General features: G+C 59.2%; 2 protein-coding genes across 3 annotated transcripts in view; both read right to left on the bottom strand.

Moving 5' to 3' along the window:
- Positions 1-32: 32 nt before the first annotated feature.
- Positions 33-5,016, bottom strand: Pbx2 (PBX homeobox 2). Its single transcript, XM_055591996.1, is given in 10 exon segments — positions 33-1,590; positions 1,701-1,787; positions 1,962-2,050; positions 2,390-2,543; positions 2,643-2,778; positions 2,927-3,117; positions 3,203-3,450; positions 3,649-3,722; positions 4,500-4,702; positions 4,704-5,016. Coding segments are annotated over 10 exon segments (1,293 nt in total). The 5' UTR covers positions 4,722-5,016; the 3' UTR covers positions 33-1,497.
- Positions 5,017-5,506: 490 nt separating this feature from the next.
- The window catches only part of LOC129665361 (G-protein-signaling modulator 3), a 25,152-nt gene continuing 5,438 nt past the window's right edge, over positions 5,507-25,220 (bottom strand). Inside the window, exons 9-34 of one of the 2 annotated variants that reach the window (XM_055591984.1) lie at positions 24,678-24,791; positions 24,142-24,255; positions 23,947-24,069; positions 22,250-22,409; positions 21,114-21,259; positions 20,732-20,884; positions 20,046-20,163; positions 19,742-19,829; positions 19,050-19,200; positions 18,242-18,426; positions 15,316-15,568; positions 14,998-15,110; positions 13,674-14,197; positions 12,848-13,234; positions 12,567-12,742; positions 11,978-12,197; positions 11,788-11,860; positions 11,548-11,686; positions 10,665-10,960; positions 10,205-10,352; positions 9,680-9,777; positions 8,946-9,518; positions 7,016-7,147; positions 6,715-6,817; positions 6,341-6,540; positions 5,507-6,088 (exon numbers count right to left, since the gene is read on the bottom strand). In XM_055591984.1, the coding sequence (XP_055447959.1) occupies positions 5,951-6,088; positions 6,341-6,540; positions 6,715-6,817; positions 7,016-7,147; positions 8,946-9,518; positions 9,680-9,777; positions 10,205-10,352; positions 10,665-10,960; positions 11,548-11,686; positions 11,788-11,860; positions 11,978-12,197; positions 12,567-12,742; positions 12,848-13,234; positions 13,674-14,197; positions 14,998-15,110; positions 15,316-15,568; positions 18,242-18,426; positions 19,050-19,200; positions 19,742-19,829; positions 20,046-20,163; positions 20,732-20,884; positions 21,114-21,259; positions 22,250-22,409; positions 23,947-24,069; positions 24,142-24,255; positions 24,678-24,791 (4,925 nt within the window). In that variant the 3' untranslated portion in view covers positions 5,507-5,950. Of the gene's footprint in view, positions 6,089-6,340; positions 6,541-6,714; positions 6,818-7,015; positions 7,148-7,568; positions 8,287-8,945; positions 9,519-9,679; positions 9,778-10,204; positions 10,353-10,664; positions 10,961-11,547; positions 11,687-11,787; positions 11,861-11,977; positions 12,198-12,566; positions 12,743-12,847; positions 13,235-13,673; positions 14,198-14,997; positions 15,111-15,315; positions 15,569-18,241; positions 18,427-19,049; positions 19,201-19,741; positions 19,830-20,045; positions 20,164-20,731; positions 20,885-21,113; positions 21,260-22,249; positions 22,410-23,946; positions 24,070-24,141; positions 24,256-24,677; positions 24,792-25,220 lie in introns of those variants that run through there. The other variant, XM_055591985.1, reaches the window with a different exon arrangement.

Genomic DNA, 25,220 nt, shown 5'->3' with positions numbered 1-25,220 from the left:
TTTTTTTGGAAAAAAAGAATTCTCAACTAAACCCAGGGGAAAAAGAAATCTCTTTATTTAAAACTGCAATTTTTTTTTTCTGTGAATCTACAAGTTTACAGGTGAGGAGAGAACTGCCCCTGGCCCCTGCCTCCCGCCACCCTCTTATCCCTCAATCCTGCCTGGGTCTTTGATGGGAGGAGTTCCCCACTGAGACAGTCTGGAGGATTCTGAGGGTGTCAGAAGGCTGAGATGAACTTTTTAAACTTTTCCCTCATACCTGGCTTTCTGTGACCTCCCTCCTCTCCCCACCCCCTTGATTTTGGCATGAGATTAAAAAATGAACAGAAACACTTATTTCTGGGAAACTGGGGGAGATACATATATAGACATATATATAAACACCCAGCCCATATTTAGCATATTTGGCAAGAACACCCTCCCCACTCATTCATCTCCACTCTGTAAATAGTTTAAAAAAAACAAAACAAAGTCTTTCGACTTTTTCAAAAGTCACTGAGTTCAGTCCAGCCTTGCCCAAAGGTTATTGGGAGTGGGGGAAACAGGAGGCTACGGGGCCTTATGCTCCACACCAAATACAGCAGAGATTTGCCTGCACAAGTTGACAGCTAAGTGTCCTGGACAAGGACACGGTGTCCTGCAAAATCCACTTCCCCACTGCAGGCCTGGAGTGAGCACCCACCCCTGGGCTCTTTGTTCTCTTAGAGGCCCCTTTGGCTCTTACTTCTCACAGGGTAAACAAAAATAGACCAGTATGTTTATTTAAAAAAAAAAAAAAACAACACCACACACACACACACATCAAAACCCTACTTCTTCAAACTATTAAAATATAAAGGATCACCACTACCAACAAAAACAATTAAAAAAAAAAAAAAAAACACAGAGTCCAGGGGTTCTTAAAAAAAAGAAAAGGTCTAACTCCCAAACCCAGCCTAAAGTAGCAGAAACTCCCTCCGAGGTAGATATCTGAGTCAGACACTCTTGTCCACCGAGCGATTCTATTGGTTTAAGATGCGTATGAGGTAATAAAGCCGTCTGGAGGGGCAGAAGGTGGGATGCGTGGGGAAGGGGGGTTGGCCCAGGGCCTCTGTCCAGGAGTCCCCATTTTTGGCATCTCTGGGTCGGGCAGGGCTGACATCTCCAGATTCCAGAGTATGTAAGTGGAGTGGGGAAAGGAAGGCGGTGGAGCCCAGAGACAAACACAATCGTCGTGGTGGGTGTAGGCTTCAGAGACAGAGATCTGAGAAGTAGCTATCTGGCGTTTTGTGTGAGAGGAAAAAAAAGACAGAAAAAAGGGTTTGAAAAAAGGGGGGAGGACACCCCACTCTCCCTGCCATGTAGTCAGCACCCCAGCACTGAGTGTCTAGTTGGGGAGGGCGCGACCCCAATCGCTCTTCTGTTTTGTGCTTCTGTGGGGTCTGTCCTCTGATGCCCACATCCTCTTCGAGAGTTGCCTGTTGGGAGACCCCAGCCCTGTGACCTCGAGAGGCAAGGTCAGTTAGAGGTGTCAGAGTGAACACTCCCTGGTCCCTCCGTTGGGGATGTCACTGAGGATGGGGTCACAGCCTCCTGCCAGCTGCCATTGGCCTGGTGAAGGAGAGGATGAGAGTCAGAGAGTGGGCAACCCCGGGCGGGGTCACACCCCTGTCCCCGAGAGGGCCAGCAGCCGGGGATGGCAGGCCCCTTGACCCACTCACCCGCATCTCTCGAGGACTGTATATCTGGCCTCCTCCAAGGTTATCCCCGTAGCTCCCTGGCCCCATTGAGTGTCGGAGTGATTCCACCTGCAGGGCACAGAGAAAGGCATGACGCACGGAAGCCTTAGCAGAGGCCTCGTATGTCTGGGTCGGGGCCGGGGGGAGGGGCCAGTGACAGAGCTGCGCAGGCAAAGGTGCCTGTCATGGAGGGTTCCCGTCACGCCCACAACAGAAGAGGAAAGGCAGGATGGGGCTCCCGACCTGGGAAGCAGAGTAGGAGTCTCCGTTGAGCCCAGGCATCCCCAGAAACATGTCTCCGGATCCTGAGAGATTGAAAGAACCGCCAGAGCCTTGGGGGAGCAGAGAGAAGATTAGAGAAAAAGCACAGGGGACGGCCTGATGATGGACAGGAGAGGAACACAGCCCTTGGCTTCCTGGACGCTAACTCCCTGGGAATGACGTGGGTCACAGGCAAATTACCCACACGGCAGCAGCCCCACCCCCAGGATCGGCTACCCGTGAACCTCCCCTGGCTATCTACCTACTTTAGGCCCCTGACACCACCACCCCATCTTAGCTGGTCTCTTTCACCCCCAAAGTCCTCTTTGCTATCATCGTGCGTGGACAGGAAATGAGAACAAAAGCAGGAAGCATGCGAGGTAGCCATCTAGAGTGGCAGTGGGCTCCACCTGCAGAGGAAGGGGGCGTTGGGGAGCTGGTGCGGCTGTGGCCCCCCTGGGCGGCCGAGACCGCTGTCTTCACAGCGTAGATGTTTGCCTCCTCTTGGAACTTCCCAATATTCTTCTTGTAGCGAATTCGCTTGTTGCCAAACCAGTTGGAAACCTGCGGGGTTGGACAGAGACGGTCAGGTGGGAGCCCTTCTCCGGGAGCCCCCCAACGGGTGACAGCTCAGGACTCTTTGCCCCTGCCCCCGAAGAGCACCTGAGAGACGGTGATGCCGCACTTCTTGGCGAGCTCCTCTTTGGCCTCCTCACTAGGGTAAGGGTTACTCAGGTGGGAGTAGAAATACTCATTCAGGACCTCGGTGGCCTGCTTGCTGAAGTTGCGGCGTTTCCTCCTGCGAGGGGAGAGGAGGGCCCAGCCTGTCAGAAAACTCCAGGACGTGGCTTCGTCTTCCTGTCCTCTTGGGCAACATGGCAGCCCAGGGGTCTTGGAGAGGTACGGGAGGGAGGCAGGTGCTGCGGGTGGGGATCCCCGAGCCCCACCTGGCGTCCAGGAAGCGGGAGCGCAGGATCATGACGGCCTCACAGGTGCTCTGCTTCAGTTGCATCTGGATGGCGCTGAACTTGCGATGGATGATGCTCACCATGCGCTCCATCTCCTTGGGGGCAACAGGCCGTGTGCGGCTCTGCTCCCTCAGCAGGTTCATGACGTGGGTGGTGAACTCGTTGCACGCCTGTTGGGGCAGGGAGGCTGTTGAGGAGGCCCGTGGCCTGGGGCCGGGGCGTCCGCAGCTGCTTCCGCTCACTGGACCCTCTCACCTGCTCATACTTCTCCAGCTCTGAGTGGTAGATGTGGCGGATCTGGGCAAGCTTGCTGCGATAGTCCGAGTGTTCGATGGAGTTGTCGGGGGACACGCCGCCTCCGGAGGCTGCGGCGGCTGCAGCGGCCGCCGCGGAGCCCCCCCCTTTCTCTGGCCCCGCCACACCTTCTGCCAGAAGCATGTTGTCCAGACGCATGAGCTGGGGGTCCACCGGCTCCTCCTCCTGGGAGCTCCGAATGCTAAGGCCTAGCAGGCAGGCAAGGAGACTTAAGGACCCCTCGGCCAGCCAGTGCCAAAGACAGGTCTCCAGGCTAAGGTTCCTTCCCCACTCCCTTTGGAGTGCCTCCCTGGGTCTTTCCTTCCTGGGGGCTTCGGCTTATCCAACCCTGAACCCTAGAGTGGAGTCCTGTTCCCAGAGTGGGGAGCTGAGGGGCACCCACGTACCAGTTTTCTCCTTGATCTCACACAGGACACTAAACAGGGCAGGTTTCATTCGGTGACAGTTTAGGGCGTGTTTCCTTTGAAGGAATGGGAGGAGAAAAGGAGTTCAGGGGCCAAGAGAGATGAGAAGGGTGCAGGGAAACAAGGTAGGGGTAATCTGTGGAGGGGGAAAGTGGAATGGTGCAGAGTGTCACAGGAGGGGTAGTTCTTGAGAAGATCAGCTGCCATTGCTCCGGGAAGCTGCTGGGCCACAGGAAGCAGAAGATGCAGGCTATGGGGCTAAAGTCACCATGGGCGGGCTGAGGCTAAGGGAGATGGTGCAAGCAAAAAGACGGAGAAAGGATCGACAGACGCCTGAAGAACTACAAGGGGCTGGGGAGGTTTCGGGAGAGGGAAACGAGCGGCCGGGGGGGGGGGGGGGGAGGGCCGGGAGGGGGGGGCCGCTACCTGGGAGTTCAGTACAGTGTGTGGGTTGAGCAGGGGGAAAGGCTGTGAGGTCTCCTGCACGCCCCAAACGCGGTGGAAGGGAGCGTGTGGAGATCCTGGATCCGTAGAGAATGGGGTGGGCTGGCTGGAGAGTTAGGGAAGACAGCTTTGGCTGAGAACAGTTCCTAAGTCTGAGAGCCAGGAGATGGGCCGGTGTAGACTGTAGGGGTCAGCAAAAGGTTAGGAGGGAGTTAGACCACCTGGGGTTCCCTCTGTGGAGGCTTTAGGGCCTAGGGGCAAAGCGGGCTTTCAGAGAACAGTAGAACTAAGGAAAGAAAATAGTTGCAAGATCCAGAGAGGGCCCTGGGGGAGGGGGGCTTGCGGAGGACTCCGAGCTGTGAGCGGGGTCCCGGGGAGGGGGCACTCACTTGGCCTGGGCCTCGTCCAGGCTCTGGTCGGTGATGGTCATTATCTGTTGCAGAATGTCCCCGATGTCTTGCTTCCCTCGGCCTCCCGGGACCCCCCCACTTCCCCCACCGGGGTCTCCGCCACCGGGAGGCTCGCCAGGGGCCCCGGGCTCCCCACCCCCCAGCCCCCGACCCCCCCCGCCCCCCCCCGGGGGGGGGGGCCCCCAGCAGCCGCTCGTCCATAGCTGGGGGGGGCCCTGAGGCCCCCTCCCTGCTCGCCCCTCCCCCCGCCGGGTGACTTCCCCCCCAAACTCGCCGGGGCCGCTGCTCCCTCCGCCCCAACCCCGCCCGGCAACCCGCCTCCCGGCTCCCCTCCGGGGGTTCACCCCGGCACTGAAGGGGAGACCCGGGGTGCCGCCTGGGCACCCCCACAGGAGACCCCGGCCCCCGGCGGCGGAGAAAATGGAGCCGGAGAGAGAGAGAGAGGAGGCCCAAGCGGGGGTGTGTGTGCGAGAGGAGGGAGGAGGGAGAAGGGGGAGCGAGGGAGGCGGCTGGGGGAAGGGAGCGGGAGGAAGAGGAGGGGAGGAGAGGAGGAACGGGGTGGAGCCGGGGGCGGAGAGACGCAGGCCGGGCGGCGGCGGGTGGAGGCGGGGAGCGCCCAGGCGGCGGGGGAGAGACTCGGCTGGCACCGGGGCCCGCGAGCTAGCGCTGGGGTCGGGGGTGGCCCGGCCGTCTGGGTTCCGAGGCCATCGTCGCGGTGGTGCGGACTCCGGCCGCTGGAATGTTCTCCGACAGCTCGGTCCATATTTCTTGTTCTAATGACTCCCCTCCCTGTTCGACTTAATTAAAACCGGGAGACTGGGGGCTGGGGGAGATGATTAGGGAGGTCTCCCGCCGCTGCTTAATGAGCCAGTAATTAACCAGCCAGGGAGGGGAGCTGGCCTCTGGCCAGAGCGCGGAGAGCGGCTGCCCCGGGTCTCACCTACCCACCTTGGATCCCTCTCCACCCCTCAGATACCAGTCTTCAGTCCAGACGGGAATTATATTTATTCATAGAACCAAAACATCAGACAGACTCAGCAGCAGGATGGGTGGGCGGGGCTAAGGGTCGCGTCACAGCTTCTGGGACCCTCTGCCTTGGGGCCGGGGGTGCTAGTGCTGGACAATTGTCTTAATCTTTTCTTTCTTTTTTACTAGGCACGAAGGGACAGGCCTTCGCCCTCACGCCCTGTTCAGTAGCCTGACAGCTCAGGGCAGACTCTTAACTGCCTTGGGGAGTTGTGTCCCCCTTCTCCGCTTATCCTCTAGTTTAGAGTACTCGCCCCAAGTCCAGCTCCAGGGAAAGTGGGTGGCAAAGACTGCTATAACCAGCTGGGTCTCCAGTCTCTGGTACCCCTGCCAAACAGGGCTGAAGGCTTGCGGGAGTGGTCAGAGCCCCAGAGAGAAGGGCCGGGTGGTAGGGAGCTCAGGTCTCAGCAGGTGTGTTTAGGGGGCCGGGATCTTTGCTCCTCCATTCGACCTCCACCCTGAACTCTCAGCAGCAGCTCCAGGAGCTCCCGTCCCCCGGGAGGAAGGGGAGGCTCAGACCGCTGGGCTTCCATCCGCTGGCACTAGAGATGTGCAGGGAGAGGAGGGTACTGGTAGTCGTGCGGAGGGTTTGGGTAAGAGGGGCCAGGGTTGGTGTGGGTCAGATGGCAAATCTATGATGGGGGTGGGGGCACCAGAGGCTGACCAGGAGATGTACATTAAGGGAGGAAGAAGTTAGGGCTCAAAGAGAAGGCCAGCCAGGAGCCCTGGATCTTGCCTTCATGGCGAGTGTGGGGGGTGGGGTGAAGGGTTCGGTGGGATGGGATGTGCCTCACCTGGTGACTAAGGATGGTGCTGTAGAGCTGTTCTTTGTCCTCAAGAAGCCGGGGTGGGGTTGGCGCTGGGCTTGGGGGCACTTTGGAGGCGTGGAAGGTCGCCCTCTGTTCCTCTAGGCGTCGGGACTGGGCCTCAGCCACCAGGTCCAGAAGGAGCTCGGTCTGCAGGGAGAGCAGGGAGCCCGAACGGGGGCCCGGGGCTGTGGGAGAGGAGGGAGGAGGGCTCAGACCCAGAGACGGTGGTGGCAAGGGGTGGGACAGGTGAGCCGACAGACTTGGTTAGGGACCAGCAGGTCAGCAGGTGTGATCGTTGGTGGACCTTCGCTGGGGCAGCCTGGGTGATGGGTAGAGATCTCCCAGGGTTGGTAGGGTACCTGTGTGGCGGGTTCCTGGAGGAGGAGGGGAGGGAGGAGCGGATCGCCAAGGCCGAGTGGTGGAGTTCACAGGGGGCCAGCCCTGATCATCTTGAGGAGGACCCTGATGCCAAGACATGTCCATTCCAGTCACAGGGGTGGGTGGGTGGGGGCCAGCCCAGTGACCCGTTTCCCTGTCTCTGTTCCTTAGTGTGCCCAAGCTTCCCAAGTCTCCTGTGTCCATCCCTCACTAGGTCTCTGCTCCAGGTCCTCACATGGCCCTTCTCCTTGGGTTGGCCTCCCCACCCGGCACCCAACTCACCTGCTCACCATCCTCTTCTTCCTGGGGTCTTTCGGCCTCCATCCCTGGACTTGGGGAGACACACCGATGGGGGAGGGGTGGCTGGAACTTGGGAGGTGGACCGGAACCTTGGGTTCCTGGGGGGAATGGGGGCTGGAAGGGTGGGGGTGAGCTGGGGGCTGGATGCCTGGGTACTGAGCAGGAAGCTAGGTTCCTGGTCAGTCCCCCCACGGGCCCCGCCCATCTCTGTCAACTTCCTCCATTCTCTTTTCCCACCCAAACAGCTTGTTTGACCTCTCTTGCCCCAGGGGAGGACAGAGACTGGGAAAAGGTCCAGCTGCAAGAATGCAGCAGGCTCCTGGCGGGACTCCTGCTTCTCATCTCCAGAGCCTCAGTAACCCCCTAGCCGGCCACACTGCTCCCTCCACCCCCACCTCCCCTTCAGCTCTTCTCTGTCAACACCGGAACTAGCTATAACACAGGAAGTGGTTTCACTCTTCGGGATCCCCCTCCCCCAAACTGGGTTCCTTCCCTCCCTAAGACTGCTCCATATGTAAGATTTGGCCCTTCTCACCTTCCCTCTTGACTTTCTGGGTCAGGGAAAGACATGGCTCCAAAGGGGAGCAGACCCGGACCCGGGATGTATTGCCCTCAGATAACATGCTTACGTCCTAACACTGGCCCAACACACAGTACGTAGTCAGAGACTCAGAGCTGAATAGTTAGCACTGTCCTCAAGCATTACAGCAGAGGGGATTAGAGTTCACCAAGTTCTCTGGTGTAACAAGGGTCAGGGGAGGAGTCGCCTTCAGTCGTGAGAGTGGAACACAGAACTTGGCTGGGCCTTTGGTCAGCTCTGGTCAGTCTTTGGTCAGTCCTAAGTCTTTTGGTCAGCCTTTGGTCAGTCCTAAGAAGGGAGCAGGACAGACATCTGGGGTCTGCAATAGCTGTGGTGAAGTTAGAGCCACGGCACTTGGAGCATGAAATAGGACCAAGAGACCTCTGCAGTCTTGGGTGCATGAAATCCCTGTGCCCAGTTTTGAAGGGTAACACAGGCTGCAGTGGCACTTAGCTCAGAATTAGGAAGGGCTAACTGGAGTGCAGCATTGGCACACCAATTGTGGACGATAATCTTCCAGAATGCCTCCTCACAGACACCACAGGCTTATCGGTAGTGAGGTAAAGCCATGAGGCTGAAATGTGAGCAGTTCAAGATCTTCCTGTCTTTCCTTACTTAGGAATCTCCTGGTACAGCAAGATGCCCTTGGATGAGGGACACAGCAGAAATCACTTTGTATAGTTTTTGGCTTTTAGGGAGTCTGTTTCAGACGGTACCCGGGTTGTCTGCTCTTCGTTTATATTAGAAGCCTGAGTGAATGAACCTGGAGGGCTAAATTTCCCAGACACTGCACTCTAGCTCGCTCTCCAGTCCCTCAGACAAATAAAGTAACACTTCAAATCAGCTTTATTATTCATGAGTTTGGGGTTCTCAGAGATGGTAGGGGCTAGAGAGCAAGGCCTTGCACCGGTTTCCTTGTGGGGAAGCAGAGGGAGGGCAAGTCATCAGGAGGAGGGCCCACTGCAACGCCCCCGCACATAGTAGGTGCTGAATAAATACTTGCTAGGTACTCGTGGGCAGTGGCTAGCAGAGGCTCCCTTTGGGGGCCGTACACAAGAAACACTTCACACCCAATTTGCCCACAGTTCTTGGTTCCAGTTTAGGGATTCTCAAAATCCATTCTGTCCTCTTGTAGCTGCCCTATTTTCCAGGAGAGGCACGGCAAGCCTCATCAGGGCATCTGAGCCCTCTTCCCAGTGCTGGACACACTCTGTGCGGAAGACAAGTGGTCATAACGCTTACTTTGGCCTTAAACGCCTGGGGCCTACCAGACTACTTGTCACTCCATGGAGCTGCCTAGTTTTGATCCCTTCCACCCGCGTTTAAGGGCACCTCTTGGTGCACTGGAAGACCCCAAGCAACTTGAGGGGATCCGCGTTCTGGGGACGGGGTCAGGCTGGGAGGCGGAATCGGCGCACTCCGGGCGGAGCCGCAGGCTTCCAGGGCCACCCAGTCTCGAGGCCGGCCATCCTGTGAAGCCCCGCGTCGTCCACAGTAGCCCGCGGAAGGCCGGCGGCCCCGCAAAGGAGGGCCTCCGAGAGAGCCTCCCGATCGGCTCCGGCAGCGCGCGTACGCTGCGCCCCCACGCGCGCCCAAGTCCACCGACCAAGTGCGAGCTCGCGGACAGGCTCCGCCCCCGCGCGGGCGCGCTCCCGCCGACAGCGTCCGGCAGCGCGGCGCGGCCCCGCCCCCCGACGCGGTGCGCGCGCGCGCACGGGCCTCCTGCACGGGCGGCCCCGCCCCTTCCAGCAGCGTCAGCAGGTCCCAGTGACTGCGCTGACGGGCCACATCTCCCGGGGCCAGCCCGGCCTGGTCCCGCAGCCCTCGGGCCGCGCCGAGCTCCAGCAGCAGCTGCGCCACCTCCACGGCGCCTTCGCGCGCCGCCAGGAACAGCGGCGTCTGCTCCTGCGGGGCGGAGACCGGAAAGCCCGGGGGCGGGGCGTCAGAGAACCCCCGCCCGCCGGGTGTCGGCGCCCTCCCGCGCGACGCTGGGCCCCGCCCCCCTCGGCTGGCGGGCTGCCCGAGCTCTTGGCTTGTAGCGTGGGGAGGGTGCGGCCTGGGCTCACCCTGCCGTCCTGGGCATCTTTATCAGCTCCAGCCTGGAGGAGGCAGCGGGCGGCTCGGGCGTTGTTCACGGCAGCGGCCCAGTGCAGTGCGGTTTTTCCTAGGGTGACCCGTGGGAGCCGGTTACCCCGCGGTTGTGGGCCAGACTTCTACGGTCCAGTTTCCCACGGGCTCCGGCCTTGGGGGTGGGGGTGGGTGGCTGGGGGAGGGAGAGCTACTAGGGTTCCTCAGAGGCGGGAAGCGTTGCCCTGGCAACCGACAGTCGGCTGCAAGCGTTGCCCCGGTGACGTCATGGGCGCGCAGGCGGGACAATGGGCATTGTTCTGGATCCCTTTCCCGCAGATGCTTCTTCCATCCCTGTTTCACCGACTGGGGCAGGATGTGTAGTTGACGGTAATGAGGAAACTCGCTCTCCTTATTGCCACAGCATCGGAGCCTCTAGTCTGTCCCCGCTACGCCTGTATTCTGAACCTCACCTCATTCCCGCTCTGCCCAACGTTTCGATAACACACTGGCCCCATACACACCCCTTTTATCTCTGGCTCCCACATCTGCTCGGGCTGCGATCAGTTCTTCAACCAGGTCCTCCACTGCCAGCCTGGCAGCCAGCATCAAGGCTGTGGTCCCGTCGTCTGTGCGCGCGTCCACCGCAGTCCGTCTGTTGGCCAATAGGAGCTGAGGAGACAGAAAGGGCCTGTGACCACTGGGCCGCCCTGGGCTACGTCAGGCCCTTAATACGCTTTTGTTGGCTGTTTTCTGAGACAAGGTCTCCCTGTGCAGCCCAGGCTAGCCTGGAACTCAGAGATCGGCTTGCCTCCACTTCCCCAGGGCTGGGATTGTGGGCCCGTCAACCCCATCGCCAGTCGCTGTCTGCAGCCTTCCTCTTTCAGGTTTCAATCTCAGCTTCCTCTTTGTCAAAGAGAAGACCTTTCCATTTTACTTGTAAGCTTACTCCCACTTCCTTTAGGGGCCCCGGTGTGTGCCGACCTGGCAGACCTCCCGAGCGTCAGCGGCCACGGCAGTGTGAAGCGGGGTGCGCCCTGCCCGGTCTGGCTGGTTGGGGTTGGCTCCAGCCTCAAGGAGGCGGCGGGCAGCAGTTGGCCGAGAGAATCTGGCAGCCAGGTGCAGGGGCGTCTCTCCAGTGCCCACAGTGCGAGCCTGGGGGCAGGCGCCTGTATCCAGCAGCGGGTCCCAGGGTTCAGGATTTCCCAGCCACGGGCCCTGCACAGTCGTGGGCTGCACTCCTCCACAAAAGACTGCTGACATCAGGGGGGTCACCCCACCTGAGGAGGAGAATGAGTACCAGACCAATCAAAGGCAGAAGGATAAATGGCCGCTGGGAGAACTGTAGCCATCTTAGCCAACTGCGCCTCTTTTCGGGGTGAGGGTGGGGTGGGACTGAGACTGGGTCTCACTGTGTGGCTCTGACTGTCCCGGAACTCACTAGACCAGCCTGGTCTCAAACTCAGAGATCCATCTGCCTCTGCTTCCCTCGTGCTAGAACTAAAACCTGCTGGGATTAAGGGCATGTGCCAATCAAGCATCACAGGGTCTCTGTGAAGCCCTGGCTGTCCTGGAACTCACTCTGTAGACCAGGCTGACCTCAGGGGGTTAAACCAGCAGGGGTTTAACTCTCACAGGCTCTCAGGCTTGACCCCAGGTCATGCCCATCTGGAGGGCTGCTTTCACCCCTGGGGCCTCAGCTTGCTGAGAGTTTGTTCCTGACAGATCCCTAGCCAGTGCTGCTGTCTGGGGTCTTGCTCTGAGAGCCACTGTTCTAAATGCTGTTGGGATACTAGTGGGCTTTGCTTTTGAAAAGGTCAGAGGTAGGATTTTTTTGCGGGGGAGGGAGTCTAGGTTAGTTGTGTACCAGGTCCACGGGTGTCCACATCTGGAACCTCCATCTCACACTCCTGAGGAGGTGTCAGCATGGCTACCTGGGGGAGCTCTCCACAGCCGCTGTTCAGTGGCCAGAGCTGGCACTTGGAGGCCGAGGCTGGTGCTTCAGCCTTGGGGCAAGAGCAAGGAGCAGTGAAGGGCGCTGAGCTGTCTCTGCATGGCCATTCTCAGCCCTGTTCCATTGCCACCCCAATGGTTTCACCTGGCCCACCTCCTCGCCCTCCTCAGGGCCCGAGCACATGGCCACTCCGTCCTCATCCACTTCTGTCTCTGGCTTCAGCACCCTGGGTGGGGTGAGTGAGAGGAGGTCACACAGGCTCTGAACTTCCGGAAGCCTTCTACCCCTCCAGGTCCGAAGCGGTCTTTCCCTTCCCTGAACCCCAGGCCTTCCAAAGTCTCACTGGAGACCGATGCTGTCCTCGCCCAGGGGGGGCCTCCTCCGGTGGGGTGCCTGCTGGGTCCCAGGCCTCCGGATGAAGCCGGGGGGCAGCCACAGGGCCCCATGCTCCCGCCGCCGCCGCCGGATGAGCTGGAGGACAAGAAGAGCCCCAAGGGCCAGGAGAAGCACCCCAACCACTGGCGAACACACAAGAGGCCAGGGAAGCGGGTTGGCAGGGGCCCCTGGTAGGAGAGAGACAGTCACAAAAGGGGCCCGTTCTTGGTGCCCTGCCTCAGTTTCCTCACTTATATCGTTAGATGTGTTAATGGTAAAATGCTTAGAGGAGAGGCCACAGGATATGCTATGACATGGTAGTTTCTGTTCTTTTATAAGCTGCAACCCAAGGTTGGCTGAAGGACTATGCCAGAGGTTAGTACAACGTTCTGAGGGAAATAGGAAGGGAGACCACTGAATGGATGAGCCTGAGGGAGTCATTCCAGAGAAAAGGCGTTAGGGAGGCCGAGTTCCCCAGGCAGAACATTTTGGCTTTCAGCTGATCTCTACCAGAGATGGCGTGAGCAAAAGTCGAGGAAAAGGTAGGGATCACCTACTGGTCCCTGCTTGAGGGTGAGCAGCCAGCAAGGGTCCAGGCAGCAGGGACTCCAGGGCTCCCACTGCAGCCATTGCCGCAAGGAATCGCAGCAGGAGCCCGGAGTCCCAGGGACAGCGGGATGCAGGATGGTCTGGGCCACAGCGGGACAAATCCACTCCCATCACCACCACAAACCTGTGGGCGACACACTTACCTCAGGACCTCTGTCCAGGCCCTGCTCCCAGCCCCTGCCCCTCTCCAAGGACTGATCTTTGACCCTGCCCTCCATCTCTTGCTTACCCAGCACCGAGGGAGTCTGTCTCCTTGCCCAGGGGCTGGGTGTGAGGTGGGGCTCGTCTTTCCCACGAAGAGGGACCCCGAGATCCTCTCAGCTCCTCTTTGGCCCGGGCCCCAGGATAGGGGAACACCATGTCCCTGCCCTCGCTGTCCTTCCTCACCCAGAGCCCGACCCTCAGAGTCAGGGACAGTACTCTGGCCAGGGAAAGCAGCTGTTGATCCAAGGCTGGGGGCCTCAGCACCACCAGCAGGGCCAAGGAGGGGCCCCGCTCTGGGTCTTCAACTTCCGGCCTGCAGTCACCCCCATCCCAGCCACACTCAGGGCTATTGCATCCTTTTTCACAGTGTCCATTGTGGAAGTGGTCTTGGCAGTACTGGTCATAGGCCGGGCTATGGGCAAAGAGGGGGACGCAGGACTCCTCAGGTCTGATTCTTCTTCACAGAGAATTACTGCCTCCTGTTGCTAAGGATGGTGGCCAAACACCCGATGTCTGTTGAACCCCGTCTCCTGGGGCCACCCTTTCCTCCTGCCCCTCTCCCAGAAAGAGGGTCCAAGACCCTTTCTCTTGGGGATGCTGGTTGCCAGGGGCGGCATTCTATGGTAGAAGGGCTCAGGGGCATAAGCTGGGGCCTGAGGCCTTAGAGCTCTCAGGAGACAGAGGCTGTGCCCCACAGTGTCAGTTAGTCTATTCCTCTGGGCTGGAACCTAGAGTCTTTCTTAGCAAGGGAACTCCCTGGAGTCCAGTACTGGTCATCTCATAACTCGGGCATGGGTGTCTGCCCACCTCCACCCTCACCCCCCCCCCCCACTCCCAGGCTCTAGGCTCACGTGCAGGTGGGAGGGATTTCACAGTCAAAGCCGTCAAACAGGCACTCCTCCGAGTCACACTGTGGGTGGCACCGCCCATCCCGGAAGAGAAGCCAGCACTGGGAATGGGGGGGACAGCCCTTCCAGGGGTCCGGGACCCCCAGGGAGCAGTCCCCTCCATCCCAGTCCCCTCCTGGGCCACTGCAGCCGGCATCACAGGCCCCATCGCCACCTCGTCCCTCACACCCGTTCGCCCCTGGCCTTTGACACCGGGGCCCTGGGGAGTCAGGAGGGCAGGAGCACTGAAAGCCGGGCCTGCCAAACCCGGTGGTCTCAGAGCAGCTGCCGTTGTGCAGGCAGGGCGAGGGGGGCCCGCAACCTTGCGGAGCTGGAGGTATCAGACAGTCAGGGCCCCCAAAGCCACTGAGGCAGGCACAGAGGGGCGGGGAGCCGGGCTTGGGGGAGGGCAGACATAGGCCTCCATGGTGGCAGTGATGGGTGCCGCAGGAAGGGGCTTTGTGGCTGCAGGTGGGGCCTTCAAAACCCTGCAGCAGAGAAAGAGAGGATGCAAAAAGCAGTCTTGTATTAGTCTTCCCTGAGGCAAACCGGAACAACATGGCACAGAGGGTCCTAGATTGTCATCCGTAAACAGGGCAGAGAGAGCATCAGGGCAGTTGTAAGCTGCAGCTATGTCCCCTGCTAACCCCACACACTGGGAGTAGGTGAAGTGTGGCTAGGCCACGAGCAGGTTCAGGGTACAAGTCAGAGAAGACCGGTTGCCTGGTGGACTTGGCGGCTTTACTGCGTCACTTTAATCCCTGAAGCCAGGTCACATACTGTTCTCTTCCTTCCCAGGGTAAACGGGCAGAAGTAGAGGAAAGTGTTTACTGTGGTGACTGTGATTCTCGGGTTTGGCTCATGAGTGTTTGGATAAGGAAGGAAGGTACAACCTGTTGTCAAACCCAAGGCTTCTGCCAGTGCCCTGCCCCCGAACTCCTCACCACACCTGTCCGCCACACACAGTTTAAAGCACGTGTGTGAAGCGGTCCCTGGAAGGGTTGGTCTGTTTTGTTTTCGAGATAGAGCTGACCTCAAATTCACCCAAGAATGACCTCGAACTCTTGGTCCTCCTGCCTCGACGCCCAAGTGCAGGGAATGGAAAATTGCACCAGGCTGCCCTCTGGTTCTGCCTTTCCCCTGGCTGCTTCAGAGAGGCACTGGCCAGGGCGAACTTGAACTTGTGCCCTCTCTGGTATCTCTGACTCCGGTGCCCCCACCTACCGCCCGAGGGTTCTGGCTCTCCTTTCATCAGGGGGAAGAGACAAATGGGTGCTGCAGAACTGACCTGGCGGCACTGGCAGGTGAAGCCGGGGGGTGGTCCTGTCGTGACCTCACAGGACCCTCCGTTGGAGCAGGGCTGGCTCTGGCAGGGGTCTGTCTCCACCTCACACCGCTGGCCTGTGGGGGCGGGGTGAGATTGGAGGCCACACACGGCCTCAGTCGTGACCTACTCCTGACAGTTGGTGCAGCACATGGTAGGTGGGCAAGAGGATTTCTCCGGGGAGAGAGGAGTGGAGGCAGAGGGTGAGAAGACCAGTCTGTTGGGAGGGGGCCGTCTGGGCTTTCCTGGTCTTCGATGTGCCCCGGAGATCCCAGGCCTCACCTGTGTGCCCAGGCAGACACTCGCAATGGAAGGCGTTAGCTAGAGAGTGGCAGGCTGCGGTGCCCGTGGGGTGGCAGGGCTGGTCCAGACACTCATCCACGTCACCCTCACAGCGCAGCCCCACAAAGCCTGAGGGGCAGGCACAGTGGAAACCGCCGGGCCTGGGCGTGCAGGTTCCCTGGTTGTGGCAGGGCTGGGACTGACAGGCATCCTGTACTTGGGAGCAGTTCTGTCCTTCATAGCCTGGGGCACACTGGAGACAGGGAGGGAGCTGAGCTCTAGGTGGTCTGTCGGACCCCAACGCCCACCTCACGGTGAACCCCTCATCCATCCTTAGCCTGTTTCAGCGCTACAGGACATGCTGCTGTTCAGTGAGAGAGCTTAATCATTAGTCCCAAAAGATTCGGCCACTAAGCACTGCCTCATTCGGGGGACACCTCTTTCCCCTACCAACTTACCCTCCAGCCTTCCTCATATAGTCCACATTGATCCTGTGATTACTCACTTGTGTCATGTGTCCGTGTGTGTGTGTGTGTATGTGTGTGTGTGTGTGTGTGTGTGTGTGTGTGTGTGTAGGTCAGAAGACATTTTCACCGGAGCTAATTTTTACTGTTAGCTTTCAGGCTCTTCGGGTCTTTTGTTTGAGACGGACTGTTGTTGGCTGGGAACTTTCTTAGTCCAGGCTGTCTGCCTGTCTCTGCCCCAAAGTCCTCAGGATTATGGGCTTATGTTGCTGAGCCTGAGTTTGAGCCTGGGTTCTGGGGATCTGAACTCAAGTCTTGAGGCTTGTGAGCCAAGTCCCCAGCCGGCCAGGTGGTATTTTAAGTAGTACAGATAAAGGGAAGATTGAAGTTCATTCCAGTTTCTGTGAAGCTCAGTCAACCAAAGGAGAGCGATGGATGGCATTGATTGTGTAATTTGTGTGCATAACCTTAGACCAGGAAACATTGTCTCACCTAACCCTCTCTCCACAGATGAGGAAACAGTCTGCAGAAAGGTGAACTGACTTTTGCAAGTCACACAGCCTTGTCGGACACAAGAATCAAAGCAAGACCAGCTCCGCCTACAGCCACACTGTGGGCAGATTCACATGCACTAGGCTTCTGCCAGACAGCATGCCCGAAGGGGAGCTTTGGGAGTCAGTCTGGGGAGTGGACGGAGAGCTGCTGGAAGACGTGGGGCGGGCTTTGGAGGAGGGAGTGTCATGAGGACTCAGAGTTGAATAATGCAGAGTTTCACTATTGAGGACACTGTCCTCTTCGTTTCTGAGACAGGGCCACCCCTACGCCCGCCCTGCTTCTCCGTGTCTGAAAATGTTCCTGAGGGTTGGCTGTGGTGAGGCTGGGACGCACATCTCAGTGCGGACAGTGTTTGCCCAGCATGCACATGGTCCCGGGCTGGAGCCCCAGAACTGTATAAAGTAGGCACGGGGGTGTGTGTGCCTACCATCCCAGCACTGACTAGGTGGAGGCAGGAGAGTTCAAGATCATCCAGAGCAACAGGGTGCTCAAGGCCAGCCTGGGCTACATGAGACCTTGCCTCAGAAGAAAGGAAGAAAGAAAGGGTGGGTAGGAGGCTGCAGAGATGGCTCAGTGGTTAAGAACACAAAAACAAGCTGGGCATGGCGGCACATCTTTAACCCAGCACTTAGGAGGCAGAGGCAGGGGGATCTGTGCGTTCCAGGACAGCCTGGTCTACAGAGCGAGTTCCGAGACAGCCGGGGATGCACAGAGAAACCCTGTCCAGAAAAACAAACAAAAGCAAAGAGACACAAAAGCACACGCTGCCCTGGCAGAGGTCCTGAGTTCAGTTCCCAGCGCCATGCAGGTTAGTTCCCAACGGCCTGTAACTCCGTCCCACGGAGGTCTGGTGCCCTGGCTTCAGTAGGACCAGCGCTCACGGGCACATACCCACCCACGGGCAGTCACACACACAATTTGCAATAAAAAGTTGGAGATGGTGACTGACTACAGAGTTAAGCCAGGGCTGGGCGAGCAGGTCGGAAGCCGTGTTTCTAGGAGCCGTGCCTCAGTGGTTGAGAGCACATTTTGCTCTTGCTGAGGCCGGGGCAAAATGTGGTTCGATTCCCAGCACCTCCATGTTACTGCACAACTATTAGTTACTCCAGTTTCAGGGGATCTGAATCTACCTCTCACCTCCATGGGGACACGGCACGCACATACATACAGGCAGAACACTCACACACCAAAGTGAAAACAAAAGTCATGTTTCTGGGGCTGGAGAGATGGCTGAGCGGTTAAGAGCACTGGCTGCTCTTCCAGAGGACCCGGGTTCCATTCCCAGCACCCACAAGGCAGCTCACAACTGTAACTCCAAGATCTGACACCCTCACACAGACAGATGTGCAGACTAAACCCTAATGCAGGTAAAACAAAAATAAGTTGTGTTTCTGAGCACAGGACCTAGACTGGTTCTGCTTTAATCCCAGCATTTCTTCTCCTAGAGAGTGACCTGGACCAGCCTCGGCTCAGAGAAAAAGAGGACAGGTCGCCCTGCAGTGGAGGAGGCAGAGCAGCCGTAGGGGATGAGGCTCAAAGGCGGAGGAGCAGCTTGGGGACACTGCAGCGGGGAGCAGGACAGGGATGACAGGGGCTCTGGAAGAAGCTGGCATCCCCGGAGGGGGTTAGTCAGGGAGGGACGGGGCCAGCTTCCTCTTGGCAGTGGGGTAAAGACTGAATCAGCAGAAGGACAAATGTGGAGGCAAAGAGTCTGATGTAGGTATCAAGATAGGGGAAAAAAAGGAGGAAGGGGAAAGACAGAATTGAGAAATACTTAGGTGGTGTGGGGGCCTGACCCTGTGGGCTGTTGGGTGCCTGGGTTAAAGGAAAGAGCGGGTTGGATAAACTAGGTTCTCACCAGCCTGCCCTGCTGTGTTCTCCCACCTCTGCTCCTCTGGAGCTCTTACCTGGCAGAGATAGCTGTTGGGCTGGGCCACACAGGTGGCCCCGTGCTGGCAAGGCTTGGACTCACAGGGGTTCACGCTATCCTGGCATAACCTGCCTCGGAATCCAGGAGGGCAGCGGCAGATGTGGGAGGAGCCGCTGTCAATGCAGAGGCCTCCATTCTTGCACAGGCCAGAGACCTCTATGCCTGGAAGAAAGGCAGACAGGGAGGACGCATCGATGGGGAGGGGGGAAGGACGCTCAAGGGCCTGGACACAGTACAGCATTGGAGGCTGGGCCCGGGAGATGTCAGGGCCCTTGGGTAACGGTTCACTCCAGGTGGAACCGAATGCCTCCCGGTGAGACACGGCCCTAGAGGTTGTGTTAAACTGGAGTCTTGTTAGTATGTAGGCAGCCTAGTAACCTATGATGCCATCATGTATCACCAGCCAGGCAGACGCATGGCATGTGGCAGGCGCAGTTCAGTTGTGCAGAAGCTATGAAAGGACCAACCCGCTATTCTGTCTCTCTCTTGCTCTCTGCTGCCTTCTCCCCTTTCTCTGTTGGGACGCCCTCTCCCCTCCCCTACCATGTCTCTCTCTCTCTCCTTCTCTCTTTCTCCATCTCCACCCAGTAAACCTCTTTCATATAATATCTGTTGTGCGCATCATCCTTTCCCTTGTCTTGGCCGTTGGTACTGAATGCAGTAGCAGAGCGGAGCTGTGTGTGTTCAACTGTGGAAGTTTCTCCCGGTTGTTTTGGCTGTGACGCAAGCTGTGTGGGCCAGAGGACTCTGCCCATCCCTTCCTCCTTTGGTCCTGGGTCTGGTACCTTGGCTCATGGCGGCCTTCTGGCAGGACAGTGGGAGGTCACAGAGAGGCCCTGTCCATCCCTGCAGACACAGGCACTGGAAGGAGGGCCCACTCTGGAGGCACCGGGCGGTGTGCGGACACGGCTTCTGGGCACACAGGTCCATCAGAGTCTGAGGGTTGGGAGAGAATGAGAAAGGGGGAAGGCCTCAGCTTCCGGGATGCAGCGATGAGCCTCTGCCAACTGGAGCTCCCTCAGAATGGCTTCCAAGATGATTTGCTGGAAAATGGCCCGAGCTGACTTCTGTCTTCACCTTTCAGAGCAGACTCTGAAAGATCGGAAGTTCATTCTGCTCAAACTCCCAACTCCAGGGTTTCTTTGTGTGTGTCTGTGTGTGGGGAGGGATAGGGCCTCATCTACCCCAGGATGGCCCTAAACTTGCTATGTAGCTGAGGCTAGCCTTGAACTCCTGATCCTTCTGCCTCCGCTTCCCAAGTGTTGGGAGTTCAGGTGTGCCCCCCCATGCGCATCTTAGCTTTCCTTCCTTCTTCACCTCACACCCAAGTGAGATACTAACTCCTGGACATCCATATGTCCCTCCCCATGGCCATCTGCCTCAGTTTCCCTGTTGCCCACCCGTTAGTCCCCAAGACCCCAATCCCTATAGCTCGCCAGCCCCTCCCCCTTGACACCTCTGTCTGATTGCACCTCACCTGGCAGCTGCTGCCTGTGTAGCCAGGGTTGCAGAGGCAGCGGGCACCCTGAGGTGTGTCTTGGCAGGTTGCCTTGTTCCTGCAGGGGCTGGACAGAACAGGGGCGGCAGTAGGAGGAAGATCTGGGAGATGGGTCGTGTGTGATGTGGGGTTACGGGAGTACAGTTGTGGGGAGATGGAAGGCCAGCTCTGCAGGGGAGGGGCGGCCAAAGGGTGTGGAGCCTTGCTAGCACAGAGCCCAAGGAGAGGCGGAGAGGAGATGGAGGGTTCCTTTGCTCCTCCTGGGCGCCTCAACCATGCTCACCTGTCAGCACAGCTGGGCTTAATCTTCTCCTCACAGCGCAGCCCCTGGAAGCCAGCGGCACAGAGGCAGGAAAACGTGAGTGGCTTGTTCACACAGGTGCCCCCGTTGAGGCACGAAGCTGGAGAGAAGAGCGTGTGTGGGTTCCACGTTCGTAATCTGGCCTGCCACCTCGGTCGCACGGGGTCAGGAGGGTGCGCACCCCTCACACCTCTCAGCAGCGCACACCTTTCCATTCCAGTTACAGGGTTAACATTTGTTTTCACACCCACGGGTTTATTTAGGTGAAGTTGCTCTGACATTTGCTCTGACATTACAGGCATGTCACAGTGGGCATGTGGAAGTGAGCGGGCAACTTGAGGGGTCAGCTCTCCTCTACCCCGGGGTCCTGGGGGTCGAACTCCAGTCTTTGGCGGCCTGGACCCGCTGAACCCCTAATCTGTGTTTGACAGGGTCCCTTTGAACTGGACATGTAAGCCAAGAATGCCTTTGAACCCCCCACCCTCTGCTTCCATCCCGAGGGCTGGGCTTACAGGTGGGCGCGCCGCGCCTGGTGGTGCTGGGCGAGGACGGTAGGCGTGCCCTCTGCACCGGAACTCTCTCCCCAGCCCCCAGTTCACATTTCAAAGCAATGCCACACACACCCAGCCCAGCCTGTGGCCCGCTCGCGGTTCAGACCCAGGACTCACCAGATGCGCAGTGGTCGAGGACGGTCTGGCAGCGGGAGCCTGTGTGACTGGGAGGACAGGTGCAGGAGTAGCCCTCCGGGCTGCTGCTGCAGGAGCCGCCATGGAGGCAGGGCTCTGAGTGGCAGGCTGTCACCTCCTCAGCGCAGGTCGGCCCTGAGGGACCGGGCGGGCTCTGAAGACGCGGGGTCCTCCTCGCTCTCTCTGCCTTCTCGCTTTCCGCCTTCCGTTCCCCCAACCCCTCTCCTCTAATCCCCAGCCCCTCTCCCGTCTACCCCAGCCACCTGTGCCCCCCCCCCAGCCCACAGTTCTCCTCTCGGAGCTTGGCTTTGTGGGGCTGTAGGCTGCAGCGTGCTCGGCGTGCTCGGCGTAGGGAGAGACTCACCCACGTAGCCTGCAGGGCAGGTGCAGTTGTAGCCAGCGGGCTGTGGGTGGCAGGTGCCCCCGTGGGCGCAGGGTGCCGAGACGCAGCCCGAGAGCTCCGTCCCGCATTCCGGCCCGGTCCAGCCCACGTCACACACGCAGGAGGAGCTGATCACAAAGACAAAGGAGAGGGTCCGTCTCTTCCCCCCTGCCCAAGACCCTCAAGACCGGTCCTCCTTGGCCCAGACGCTCCTGTCAGCCTCCTCCGCTTCCCACTCGAAAGAACTGTTTCGCTTATTGTTTTCATGGACGTGGGTGTTTTGCCCGCATGTACATCTGGGCACCACGGTGTGCCCGTGGAGGCCAGAAGAGGCCGTCGGATCCTCTGAGCAGGAGGTACGGATGGTTGTGGGCCGCCATGGAGGCTCTGGGAATCAAACCCCTGTCCCCTGCAAGAGCAGCCAGTGCTCTTGACCACAGAGCCAGTGCTCTAAGCCTCACTCCTTTTTTTTAAACTTAAGGGGGGGGGTCTCAGCTGGGCAGTGGTGGCGCACACCTGTAATCCCAGCCCTCGGGAGGCAGACGCAGGTGGATCTCTGAGTTCGAGGCCAGCCTGGCCTATAGAGCTAGTTCCAGGACAGCCAGGGCTACACAGAGAAACCGTGTCTTGAAAAACTAAACAACATCAAAACCAGAAAAAGGGGTCTTAGATAGCCCAGGCTGGCTTCCAAACTGTGGTTGACACACTCTACCAACTGACCTCTCTTTCTCTCTCTGTCTCTCTCCCCCACCCCTATCCCTTTCTCTCCAGGGTTTCCTATAGCCCAGGCTAGCCTCAAAACTCACTATATAGCTGAGTGCGGCCTTGGCTGCGGATCCATCTGCCTTTACGTGGCTGGCAGGCAAGTGCTAACACAGGTGGCTTGCTCTGTGTCGGGAACCGTCCACACAAAGCCACCCAGTAGATGCTTACGTAACGAGAGAGCCTGGTTTTTACACTCCTCTCTGCTCTGACCCTCTTGTCATCTTCTGCCGCCTTCCCGATGCTCAGGAGGCTTGCCACCTCCTTCCTGTTTCCCCGCAGTCAGATCCCACCTGCGCCCCGCCCCGCGCTGCCTGTCCTAGCTGAGGCGCCTGGGGAAGGCCGGAAGGTGCTACCTCTGGCAATGGCCATGGTGGCAGGTGCAGCTGTTCTTGGCAGGGACGCAGCCGGGACTTCCGTCGGGGCAGAGGCAGTGGTGCCCGTCTTCCCGATCTTGGCACTGCTGCTCAGGCTGGCACAGGTTGGGGGCGCACAAGGGGACTTCACAAAGCTGGCCTGTGTACGGGGGTTTCGGGGAGAAGAGTCTGAGAGGAAAAAAGTCCCTTTATGTCCCGAAGGGGCAAAGGCCACCCCAGGTGTGGCTCTCTCACCGCCCAGGCACTGTCCTTTCTTCAGTCTCTGATGACTTGGGGATACTGTCCTTCTTTGCCCTGTTCCCCCCTGGGCTCTGGGTCCTCCCGAAGCTCCCTGGGCGGAGCTGCTTCCCTCTGGCCTCTGCGTGTGCCGCTGTCTCCCTTCAGCACGCTGCCTGGCTGTCTTTTTTCACCTGCCTTGCCTCAAGCTCAGCTCTGCCTCACCTCCTCCATGAAGCCTTCTCATTTGCAGTCAGGGTTGGGTGGTGCTGTGTGCCCCATGGAAACACATGGGGCTCGGAACTGAATGTAGGCGTTGCAAACATTTTGGCAACAGTAAAATTTTTCTAACATACATTGATCACAAATTCATTTAAGGGGCTGGAGAGATGGCTCAGAGGTTAAGAGCACTGGCTGCTCTTGCAGAGGTCTTGAGTTCAATGTCCAGCAACCACACGGTGGCTCACAACCATCTATAGTGAGATCTGGTGCCCTCTGCTGGCACGCAGCTGTCCATGCAGCCTTGGTGCTGAACACACAGGCTGCGCACTGTGCACTGCGTGTGTCACCCCACAACGCCAGCAGCAGAGCTGCCCCAAACACCGGCTCAGCTCTGAGGCTATGGAGTGCTATAACCGCCCTGTTTCTGCTGCACCTTCGGATTGCACCACGTCCTGCAGTTTACGTCGGTTTAGTGAAGGAAGACCAAGACAATATTCTCCCGTCGTCAGTCCTCGGGGAGGGCCAGCTTAGTCACCCCAGACTGTCTTGTCTCCCACCAGACCCTCGTCGCTAGCACGCAGCGTCTATTTGTCTTTAGCAAGTGGCAAAGTTACGTGTTCACCCGGAGAGCTGTTTAAAATAGGAACCATAGGCTTGGCGCTTTCTGGGGTGAAAGGGGTCGCGAGTGGATTTAAAGTTGAAGGGCCTGGCCTATAGGACCCTCTGCCGTCCCAGTCACTCAGCCTTGGCCAACAGGAAGTGCGCTCACCTCGCACTGGAGGTGCAGCCACCGGGTGCCGGCGGCTGTGTCAGTGTCGAGCCCGGTGCTGTGACGTGTGACTAGTTAATCAGAATCTCTCGTTTATGCCCGTATTTGTTTAGCACGTGGGGCGTGTGGGAGCTCGCACACAGGCTGGCAGTCATGGAGGCCAGGGGATGGCTCTGCAGAGCGAGCCCCCTCCAGCCACGCTCGCCTGGATTCTGAGTTTCAGGTTCACAATTGCTCGCATTTATCACTTACGTCTTCACTTAACTTATCCCACTTCTTGTGGTGCTGGGCGTCGAACCCGGGCACTCACGCACGTTTGGCGCGGTCCCTGCTACTGAGCCTCACTCGCAGCTCTCGCTGACGAGCCTACGGAGTGCCATCCTCACCGTGTTGTCGCATCCCCCATCAGCCATCAAGCACGCACCGCGGCCTCTTCCCCACCCCAGGGTCCTCTCTCCTGCCCACTGACCCGTGAAGCCAGGGCGGCAGCGGCAGACGAAAGCTCCGGGGAGGTCGAGGCAGCTGGCTCCCGCGGGGCACGGGGCACTCAGACACTCGTCCACCTCCGTCTCACAGCGTGGCCCTCCAAAGCCTGTGGCGTAGGAGAGGGTCGGGGGAGGCCCAGACGGTGCCCTCCCGGGGGGGGGGCGGAGCCTCAGTTTACCTGGGAGACACTCGCAGCGGAAGGCTCCGGGCTGGTCTCGGCAGCGCCCCCCGTTGGCGCAGGGGGCGCTGCTGCACTCGTCCAGATCGTCCTCGCAGCGGGCGCCGGTGAATCCTGGCGGGGGAGGGTGGGTGAGGCAGGCCCAGCGTGAACAGGGGCGGGTCTTCCGAGGAGACTCCCGGTGCTCGGGCGCAGGGCAGCCGAGGGCAGACGGGGAGAGTGGCGCTCAGCCCCTGCGGTCCGGGGGTGGGGGTGGGGTGTGTGTGTGTGTGTGTGTGTGTGTGTGTGTGTGTGTGTCGCAGGCGTGCCTAGCGGGAGCCGGCCCTGCCTCCCGTGCCCTCTACGGGCGCACAGAGAACCCGTCCGTGCTCTCTGCGTCCGGGATGGCCCAGCCAAAGCCAGGCGGGGCGACCTGCAGGGGAGTACGCGGAGCAAAGGGGCGTGACTTGCACGGACAGAAGTGAGGACCTGAGGGAAGCGTTTGGGAGCTGGGAAGGAGGGGGACGGAGATCGGCTGGCCCCGAATCTTCACCCACCGGGGAGGCAGAGGCACAGGAAGGCGCCGAGCTGGTCCTGACAGCCACCTTGGTTGAGGCAAGGGTTGGAGGCGCACTCGTTGGTCTCCACTTCACAGAGCCTTCCCTCCAAGCCTGGGGGCACAGCCGGGGTGAGGAGGGGCTTCCCGCCGGGGATGCCCGGGCTGGGAGCGGCTCTGCCTCCCTCAGGCCTGAAGGCTCAGGCAGCAGGGACCTGCTCGGAGGAGGTGCCCTTGGGGGCCTAGAGGGTCGGGCCTCCCGGCGGGCTGCCCGGCCTGCAGAGCCTTGAAGCACAGATGAGAAGCGGGTCCACCCCCTGCCTGGAGGGTGAGTCAGCCTTCGTGTACTCCCTAAGCCTCTGTACCAGGGAACAGGGATCCTGGCACAGCAGGGGGTGATGGTGGTGGTGGTGGTGGTGGTGGTGGTGGTGATGGTGGTGGTGGTGGTGGTGGTGGTGATTGATGGTGGTGGTGGTGGTGATGGTGGAGGTGGTGATGGTGGTGGTGGTGGTGGTGATGGTGGTGGTGGTGATGGTGGTGGTGG

Source organism: Psammomys obesus, unplaced genomic scaffold (assembly GCF_907164565.1).
Source record: "Psammomys obesus unplaced genomic scaffold, mPsaObe1.curated_primary_1811, whole genome shotgun sequence".
NCBI classification, from domain to species: domain Eukaryota; kingdom Metazoa; phylum Chordata; class Mammalia; order Rodentia; family Muridae; genus Psammomys; species Psammomys obesus.
This window is presented reverse-complemented; position numbering and strand designations above follow the sequence as displayed.